The sequence below is a fragment of the Tigriopus californicus genome, chromosome 2, assembly GCF_007210705.1.
Source record: "Tigriopus californicus strain San Diego chromosome 2, Tcal_SD_v2.1, whole genome shotgun sequence".
Classification (NCBI taxonomy): Eukaryota; Metazoa; Arthropoda; class Copepoda; order Harpacticoida; family Harpacticidae; genus Tigriopus; species Tigriopus californicus.
This window is the reverse complement of record NC_081441.1, coordinates 7,292,275-7,302,229: the sequence shown is the minus strand read 5'-3', so window position 1 is coordinate 7,302,229 and position 9,955 is coordinate 7,292,275. Positions and strand designations below refer to the sequence as shown.

Genomic DNA, 9,955 nt, shown 5'->3' with positions numbered 1-9,955 from the left:
GAGGAAACCCGCGGACCAATTCCAGCAGCACTTGAAACGCCTCTTTGCGTACGCGCGGCTCTTGGCTCTGGCCGTATTTCCCGGCCAGCGTGTGAATTCGTCGATTCACATCCGGATTGGCCGATTGGCGGACGCATTGGCCCCACATTTGCAAGCACGCCACTTGAACCCGCACACTCCGGGTTTTAATCTTACTGGCCGTCAAATCTGTAATGTGCTGACACAACGCTCCCGACAACGGGATCTTGTACAAGTGGAAATGCGACCAGAATTTGAGCGATTCGCCCACAAACGCTTCCTCCGAGGACATGTGGTCCACTTGGGCCACCCAATCGGGCAAATGCTCTCGAATCCAAAGTCGAACATCCTCCGAATTGGACCCCTGGGACAAGAGATGTTCCATAAAGAGCAAAAGTCGCGCACAAACGTCGTCTTGGTTGAGGTGTTGCTGGACCACTTGCCACACGATTTGGGCCAATTCCAGTAACTCTTCGCGCGAACGTCGCCGCAAGGAAGGCATGGTTTGCACCAACAGAGCAGTGATCTCCTTTTCCGTGCTCAGTTGCGCCAAAGGAAAGCAGCTCTCGGCCAACGGCACAATAGCCGTGGTGGGCAAGCGGGAAGGCCCTTCGGCCGCCAAAAGCATGAGATGGCGCAAGCGCTTCTTTTTAGACTCGATCTGGGTCGAGGGACCGCCCCCACGTCCTTCCAGGGGCTCCCATTGAGCTTTGGGAAGGCCAAGGTCGGGGGCGGCCTGGGAGGACGGCGGTGATGGCGAGCGCTTCTTTGGACGTTTGAGCGGCGAGCAATTGGCCTGATCAAGGTCCAAACTCATGGCTGTGGGCGCGGCGGTGGGTGCGGGCGTCTCGATCTTGGGTGGATCCGCCACTTCCGCGTATTCGGCCAAGGCGCGTTTTTTCAATTTGGCTGCCATTCTTCTGACAACTGGCGTGGGCTGGCGTGGGCGGGCTTGAAAATCTTCACGGGTTCTTGCCTTTTTCGAGATAACTTGAGTCGCTGCTTTGTTTTCGAGTTTTAGCCAGATGGCGCTGTATAATACATATACAAAAAAGGTGACTAATTACTGCACCTAAGAAAAAGGTAAAACCTAAAAAAGCTTTCCAACTTTTTATGGCCTTATCTTTGAAGCTTCAACTTCGTGTCAATGAAATTAAGAAAACCTATGAATCACCTAGCAAATGCTGTTGTTTGCCTAGAATTTTGCAACAGGACTAAATTCTCACAACAGGACAAGAAAGAAAAAAGAGAAAGAGAGAGCTCGTGAGAGAAATAAAAAGACTTGAATCACACACACCTACAGTCCACTTTATCAAAGGCCATAAGATTCTGGTCCGACATTGAGGATATGGCCTTGCCAGCCAAATCAGACTTAGGTTAGCCAGAGTGCGTTGGGATAATGATTATGGAACAAAACTAAAGCTTGATGAGTAAAAATTCAATGTGCATGCAAAGATAATAGCATCAGTAAGGCATTAAGTAAAATAATAACACTTGACTGAAACATTATCAAACTTAATTTTTACACCTTGATTGATGTAAGTATAACATTATATATTGGGCCTAATATCTGTAATGGGTAGAGTTGTCCACTGGGTTGAGTTGTCTGCTGGGTTGATTTGTCTGTTGGGTGAAGTTGCTCTGGGTTGAGTTGTCCTGGGTTGAGTAATCCGCTGGGTCGAGTTGTCCTGGAACCCTTTAGGACATGTCAAGTGAAGGAAATTTGAAGAAAATTGTGGTAGGGCACCCTGATTTTTGGCATTTTTGGGAGTGAGAACAAAGACAAACTTGGCAATCAACTTCCACCATCCATCCATTGAATCTTTAATAATCGAGTGATTATGAATGAGCTGTCTTCCAAAATCCATCAAAAGGAACATGTTTTTACTCCCTGGAATAACACCAGTTGTTCAGGACGCATTCACTTGACAAGCCCTATACTTCGCTTCCTACTTGCCTGACATAATTCCCAAGCTATCTTCTAGTCACCCTAAACACTTCCCCATCACAGCCGCACATTGCAAGTTTGCCTCTTCAGTTAGTCTGTTCTTGTCATTGTTCCGAGGTGGAAACCATGAGAGAACGTTCAATCCGCCTTGTGGTAAGCGCAATGGTAATCAAAAAGGTGTTATCTACTCGTAGGAAGAATAATTCTATTTAATCTTCTTTCAATTGCAGAACCGGATTTTCGACCTCTTCGAAAGCAGATTTCCTGAGAAGGCTGGTTCCGTAGAAGCCGGCTCCGTTGGGGCTGCGTCCACTCCGCCACCAACCTACTTGGTCGCGATGGCACGAGAGGCTCAAGGCGAGACATTGGAGACCCGGGTCTCGAATCTTTACGACCTGTTGGTCCTTAGACATTCTGAGGGTGCCTTCACAGAACAACAAGTACGCCTAGCAGTTGCTGCCCAACTCGGCGTTACGACCGAAGTTGAGGCCAATGATTCTTCTAGAGCTGAAACACCAGAGCATCTTGGATGCTTCTCAAACCCATGTTTGGAATGCCTGCCCCGTCAATGATCTAGTATTGTTTTGCATATAAAGATATTCCCAATTTCATTGTTTGCTTCATCATTTGTGTTATTCACATACACAAAAGCTGTGAGATGTACCAATTTAGAGTAATATAATAAGGAAGGTGCCATGTAACATACTTATGGTTCTAAGCATAAAGCTAAGGGTAAATGTGAGACGTTGAAGGTGACCAAGTTAAATAGAATTACAACTGTATACACGAATTAGTATCCTTTCAAATATGTTGTATCTGAGACTTCATGCAGATGTTCATGATCATTTTTCACCCTGACCTGACTCACGTGCCAAGGCTAGAGTCCCTAGCCACGGCAAGATTAAGGTCTGGGGAAAGACTGATGACCCGATAAGCGATAACGTAACCGTAAAGAAGACTCTTGTTTGATCGTGAAATTATGGTCTTGTGGCACATGTTTATCCACTCAAAGAAAGGGAACGTTGTCCAAATTTCCAATGTCATTAGGGGGATTTGGAGCACCGCAGCAAGACTCATGGTCTTTGGGCCATCGGAACTAGGATGACAATGAATGAAGTTTACTTGAAGCTTATGGTTCAAGTGATTCAAGGCCTTGAATTGTTGAAACAAGAAGCAACCTATGTAGACTTCTAGTTTTGGTCGATGGATGCTTTCAGAACTGTCGATGGTCGAGAATGACATGGCGCATAAAAATCCTGATGCCTTTCTTCGAATGGGAATGATGGAAGATCATCAGTCAGCTCACTGAGAAGTGAAGAACTGGAGACCTTGGGCTGGGATTTTATGTGATTGCAACAAAGCAAGCCGAAAGTCGACAGTTTTGAGAAAACCAGAGCAAATGAGACTTCCATTGGAACTGAAAAACCGTCAGAAGTTTGTGTGGTGTTGGCAGACTTTTTTCATGACCGAATCTTTCATACATTCAAGAATAACTGGGATGTATCAAGCCAAGTGATTTTCAATCTATCCTTCATATTGCAATAACAGCTAAAAATAACTTGCGTACTATATATGCATAAAAATTTAAAAAAAGTGGCAAGATGACCACATAAGATGAAAAAACGCAACAAAGAAAATATAACAAAAAAAAACAAGCGGGTAGAAAAAAGGGAAGAAACTCTCAAAGAAAGCACAAACTATTGGGTCGCCCTTTTCTTCTCCAAAGGAAAAACACTTCAGTTCTGTGGTTGATGGATCGTTTCCTATCAATCCGGGGGAAGTTTGTCGGATGGCATTTCACCTCAACCATACTCAGAGGAAGGGTTTGCAGCTGCTGTATCAGACTGTCCTTTGCCTCGTCATTATAGATGTCGGAATTTATGACGCCTCGTATTTGTTCAATTTGATCTCGTGCTCTCTAACAAGTTTTTGCGCGACGGCAATTGGGGCTTTCGTTTTCCTGAAAAATCAATGACATGATTACTCAGCACGCGCAGGAAATCTAACCCAAAGGATTTAATTTCTTTGTTTGATTAAATGAAGAAGGTCTTCTGGTTCAAAAGACAAGAAATTCCGTGTGCAAAGTTAAACATCACAAAATTAACGACCTCAAAAGGGTGTACCAAAATATCAGAAAAAAAGAAAGAATGAAAGATTCGGGTTCGGTTTGTCAAATGACTAGTCCTTAGTCAAAATTTCTTCGGGATCTAACTTTGGTTAATTACGAAGTAAGAATATGATTTTATCAAGAGCCCCTAATCTTGCCTAGTTTTCTTGTATTCTGGCTAATTTTTTCGTTGAATGCTCCTTCTGAAGCAATTAGTCGCAAGCTCTTAATTTCTTGGAACATTTCGGGTTCTTTAATGTGCTTGGCCCAGTTCTTCTCCAAATGCCAGTGGCAAATGCTCCACTGGATGGGCCGACTTACAACTTCTCTCCAAGCGTTGACGAAAGTGTGGCTAGTATCACTAAGCAGGCATTTGACACTTGAGCAGGCCTGTGGCGCTAATGCCTCAAGAACTCTTAGGCGGGCAAAAATCGCTTGGTTTTCCGTCTCTACAAGGCATTGGAAGACAGGATTGCCTTCTTCTTGTTGTCTAAAAAGAGTACTACATTCTAAGAAACAATTAAGATGTAAAATACATACCAGGCATACCAATTTAGAGTATTATAATAAGAAGGTGCCATGTAACATACTTATGGTTCTAAGCATAAAGCTAAGGGTAAATGTGAGACGTTGAAGGTGAGCAAGTTAAATAGAATTACAACTGTATACACGAATTAGTATCCTTTCAAATATGTTGTATCTGAGACTTCATGCAGATGTTCATGATCATTTTTCACCCTGACCTGACTCACGTGCCAAGGCTAGAGTCCCTAGCCACGGCAAGTTAAGGTCTTGGGGAAAGACTGATGACCGATAAGCGATAACGTAACCGTAAAGAAGACTCTTGTTTGATCGTGAAATTATGGTCTTGTGGCACATGTTTATCCACTCAAAGAAAGGGAACGTGTTCCAAATTTCCAATGTCATTAGGGGGATTTGGAGCACCGGCAGCAAGACTCATGGTCTTTGGGCCATCGGAACTAGGATGACAATGAATGAAGTTTACTTGAAGCTTATGGTTCAAGTGATTCAAGGCCTTGAATTGTTGAAACAAGAAGCAACCTATGTAGACTTCTAGTTTTGGTCGATGGATGCTTTCAGAAACTGTCGATGGTCGAGAATGACATGGCGCATAAAAATCCTGATGCCTTTTCTTCGAATGGAATGATGGAAGATCATCAGTCAGCTCACTGAGAAGTGAAGAACTGGAGACCTTGGGCTGGATTTTATGTGATTTGCAACAAAGCAAGCCGAAGTCGACAGTTTTGAGAAAACCAGAGCAAATGAGACTTCCATTGGAACTGAAAACCCGTCAGAAGTTTGTGTGGTGTTGGCAGACTTTTTTCATGACCGAATCTTTCATACATTCAAGAATAACTGGGATGTATCAAGCCAAGTGATTTTCAATCTATCCTTCATATTGCAATAACAGCTAAAAATAACTTGCGTACTATATATGCATAGAAAATTTAAAAAAAAGTGGCAAGATGACCACATAAGATGAAAAAACGCAACAAAAAAATATATACATGGCTTCCCTTGCTTTGTTACGATTGCTTGCGGACCGTATGAGACGCGTAGAGGAAATTGCCCGAAATGTAACGCTGATTTGGCCAGCGATTTCATCGACTTTATACTATTCTTAAAGAGCCAGATCAACATTGCCCTTGAAGCCGACAACACTTGTCATCACGACACAACGTATATGAGGGGGCAGAGTCAAAACAGTTTCAGTTTTCACTTCCTGCAGTGTATTTCCGCCAGCATCTTGTCTTGATATGAGAAGCCACATATCTGTCACTCATATCTCAGTCTTATACTCCATGCTACAGTTCTCCTCTTTGTGTGTAATTGTAATCATTTCCGCTTTTACCTATAAAAACGCATTAAATTCAATCATTTGTCACAAGATGTGTAATGGGCAAGGACATAAATATGATATGTGTTGGCGTGAACATCTATGGCAGAGGTGAAAACAATTGAAATCACATAATTACACTCTCGCCTTTCCTTGACTTACAATTGCTAAGTTAGTCTTTGTTCTCACTTCACAAAATGCCAAATCCAGGGCTGCCCACCACAATTTTCTTCATAATTTCCTTCACTTGACATGTCCCATTAAGGGTTCCAGAACAACTCGACCGCGGATTACTCACCAGGAACTCAACCAGAGCAAACTTTACCCAACAGACAAATCAACCCAGCAGACAACTCAACCCAGTGACACTCTACCCTTCAGATATTAGGCCAATATATTCATGTTATACTTACATCAATCAAGGTGTAAATTAAGTTTTGGATAATGTTTCAGTCAAGTGTTACTATTTTATTAATGCCTTACTGATGTATTATCTTGTGCACATTCGAATTTTTTACTCATCAGCTTTAGTTTTGTTCCATATCATTGTCCCAACGCACTCTGGCTAAACCTAAGTCTGATTTGGCTTGGCAAGGCCATATCCCTCAATGTCGGACCAGAATCTTTATGGCCTTTGATAAGTGGACTGTAGGTGTGTCTGATTCACGTCTTTTTATTTTTCTCACGAGGCAACTCTCTTGTCTTTTTTCTTTCTTGTCTACATAAATTCACACTTCGAAAATATACAAAAATCATCACCAAACTCAAGAGACGGTCAAGATAAAGTTGGGCAATGATCTAAGTCAATATTTGTCCATTAAACCCATCTGAAGCAATCATGCCATTGTAAAGGAGTTAGCCACGAGATGGACAAAGTTGGACGACCAAAGGTTAGAGGACCAAAGCTTGGAAGACCAAAGGTTAGACCCAGGGTGGGTGGAGACATAAAACCATTCCATCTGCATGATGTTGTATGCATTCGGGGTTGTTGCAGTATAACAATAAAAAGAAAGGATGAATCATAACGCGTGGAACTTGGAACTCGAAAGCTCTGCTTACCCAGCGGCTAATAATATAAATTATATGATTATTCAATTACTGGTAGATAGCCGTCAAACTTGAAAGGAAAATCAATGGATTGATTTAGAGCCAAGTTCTGCTGTTCTTCTTCTTCCCAAGTCAGAGTCCCCTTTGGCAAGCTATTGAATAAAATTGGATTCATTCGTGCTATTGGGACTCTTTTCTTTTTAGATGTTGAGGGCGTGCCACAATAGCTCTGATGAGGATCATGTGCACATCCTCCGTTTGGAGTGTTCCCACGATGAAAAATTAGTAGCGGTGGTTGACTTTGCGTGTAATTAGCAATTTTTAATCCCCTAACACAACGGATCTATTTTCATTGAAGAAATGTGAATTTATTTTGCTGTTGGTTGAAAGGAAATAATGTTCTTTTCAATTTTTGAAATTGCAGATATTGAAGTGTTGAACCCACGGCAGTGGCAGGAAGCACATATTATGCTATTAATATATAATATATCCACCCCCCAAAGTAACTATTGGATTCGGCAATTCTTAGATTGGTTATCATAAGTCATTTATGACAGAAATCATCGTTTGCAATAAAATGGTTCTTATTGCCAGAATTGTTACTAGTGTACAATTAACGAAATTCGCTAAAACAAGATGTGAATTGAATATCTTTTTGCGATAGATCCAAAGCAGTGAGGTTTCCACGTCACATCGATGATGGTCGGACCCATCATTTCAAGGATAATTATAATTATGGCAATAAGATTCACCATGTCATTGTTTCCAGAGAGTGTCAGGGAAAAATTGTTGAGACGGACGGTCTTTCCTTTGTGTTTTGCAAGCGACCAAATGCTCCAGACAATTTCCGAGATCATTCCGACGGAAATATCAATTGATTGTACCCACGGACAAATGCGGCCAAATTTCATCCTTATCTCCGTACTTCGTGGCTTGGTATGTATTTTACATCTTAAATTGTTTCTTAGAATGTAGTACTCTTTTAGACAATCAAGAAGGAGGCAATCCTGTCTTCAATGCCTTGTAGAGACGGAAAACATAAAATATAACAAACACTCTGTTGGGCCTTTTGAGGTTGATGGGGAAGCCATTAGCAATGTAGAGACTATGGCTAACATGCTTGGAGATCAGTTCTCCAGTGTGTTTCAACCCACTGAGTTCAGAAGCAACAGCACATTGCTCTGAAGATGAGTCTGTTGAGATTGACAAGGTTAGTCAAGTTGAGCGTTTAGATGATCTTGTAGTCACAGATCAAGATGCTTTAGAGGCAATCAGGGACTTGAGGCTTTCGAGCTCTCCTGGTCCTGATGGCGTGACATCTCAGTTTCTGATGAGATGCTCACTGGTTCTCGCTCCTGTTTTCTCGTACTTGATGCGTTGCATTTTGGATCAGGGCAAGTTTCCATCTTCACTAAAGCTAGCTCATGTTGCTCCAATTTTTAAAGGGGAGATAAGTCGCTCCCCAGTAATTACAGGCCGATTTCTCTCACTTCGAATTATTGCGAAGTGTTTGAGAAGATCATGAAGTTCAAACTTGTTGAATTTCTTGATATACATGAAGTCCTTCCTCCTAGCCAGCATGGGTTCCGAGCACATTTTAGCACGGTTCCCAACTGATGAACATATTGAGCAGATTATTGAGGGACTGGAGAGGCATGAATCAGTTGATGTAGTTTATCTCGACTTTGCCAAGGCCTTTGACAAGGTAGATCATGGTGTTTTTAGTTAACAGGCTCATGAGATTGGGATCCAAGGCAAGGTTCTCAATTGGTTAAAAGTTTCATTTTCTGGTAGGAAGCAATTGGTGAAGTTGAGGAATTCCTTTAGTGACATACATGATGTCAAGTCAGGTGTTCCCCAGGGTTCCATCTTAGGCCCCTCCTGTTTATATATTCTTGCCCGCTTCAAAAGCTTAGTATTACTGCCAGCCTCTCTTCTTATGCTGACGATACTAAGTTAGTTTCTGGTAGGAACAGCAGATTCCAGTAGCCTTGCAAAGGACTTAGATCGAATCTACTCTTGGTTAACTGAGAGTAATATGGCCCTGAACGAATGAATTCCGCTCAATGACATTTGGGTCAACTCCTTTAAATACTCCACTCGTAGATAATGGAGGTAAAGATATTGAGCAGGGTCTCATCTATGAAAGATCTAGGTGTAGTCCTCCAAAATATGGAAAATTCGAATGAGATATCCAGCTGAAGGTGGGTAAGGCTTTTCAAATGTGTGGTTGGATATATCGCACGTTTAAGTCCAGAGATAGCATCACGATGCTAACTCTGTACAAGTCGATTGTCAGCCACATCTTGAATATGCCTCACCCATTTGGGCTCCAATGAGTTCAGCAGGTTTGCAAAAAGGTCGAGCAAGTCCAAAGATGTTTCACTAGGAACATCACAGGATTGAGAGAGCTCTCATATTGGGAAAGGCTAAAAAGTTTGGGATTGTACAGTGTCAGAGAAGGTACGAAAGGTATCTGATACTGTTACGGTCTTCAAAAGTATCCATGAGCTTTGTCCCAACCAGGGTTTAGGGTCAATTCTAGTGACGTAGAGGCTTAATGTGCGTTTTGAGAGCAAACCAAGCGATTTTTTGCCGCGGCCCTAAGAGTTCTTGAGGCATTAGCGCCACAGGCCTGCTCAAGTGTCAAATGCCTGCTTAGTGATACTAGCCACACTTTCGTCAACGCTTGGAGAGAAGTTTTAGTCGGCCCATCCAGTGGAGCATTTGCCACTGGCATTTGGAGAAGAACTGGCCAAGCACATTAAAAACCCGAAATGTCCAAGAAATTAAGAGCTTGCGACTAATTGCTTCAGAAGGAGCATTCAACGAAAAATTAGCCAGAATACAGAAAACTAGGTAAGATTAGAGCTCTTGATAAAATCATATTCTTACTTGTAATTAACCAAAGTTAGATCCCGAAGAATTTTGACTAAGGACTAGTCATTTGACAAACCGAACCCGAATCTTTCATTCT

At 42.2% G+C, this 9,955-nt stretch overlaps 2 protein-coding genes across 3 annotated transcripts in view; one reads left to right on the top strand and one right to left on the bottom strand.

Annotated features, from left to right (window-relative positions):
• LOC131893088 (integrator complex subunit 4-like) overlaps positions 1-1,179 on the bottom strand; it is a 7,424-nt gene extending 6,245 nt beyond the window's left edge. Inside the window, exon 1 of the mRNA XM_059243027.1 lies at positions 41-1,179. Within this exon, the coding sequence (XP_059099010.1) occupies positions 41-934 (894 nt within the window). The 5' untranslated portion in view covers positions 935-1,179. The remainder of the gene's footprint in view (positions 1-40) is intronic.
• A 629-nt stretch (positions 1,180-1,808) lies between these two features.
• On the top strand, positions 1,809-2,577 carry LOC131893123 (uncharacterized). 2 transcript variants are annotated; one of them, XR_009374634.1, is made up of 2 exons: positions 1,809-2,131; positions 2,197-2,577. XR_009374634.1 is itself a non-coding variant. In XM_059243070.1 (2 exons), the coding sequence occupies exons 1-2, from the start codon at positions 2,093-2,095 to the stop codon at positions 2,536-2,538; spliced, it is 369 nt and encodes a 122-aa protein (XP_059099053.1). In that variant the 5' UTR covers positions 1,909-2,092; the 3' UTR covers positions 2,539-2,577. The 2 variants fall into 2 exon arrangements, 1 of the variants encoding a protein (XP_059099053.1); XM_059243070.1 differs by having other exon boundaries at positions 1,909-2,119.
• The last annotated feature ends 7,378 nt before the right edge of the window (positions 2,578-9,955 follow it).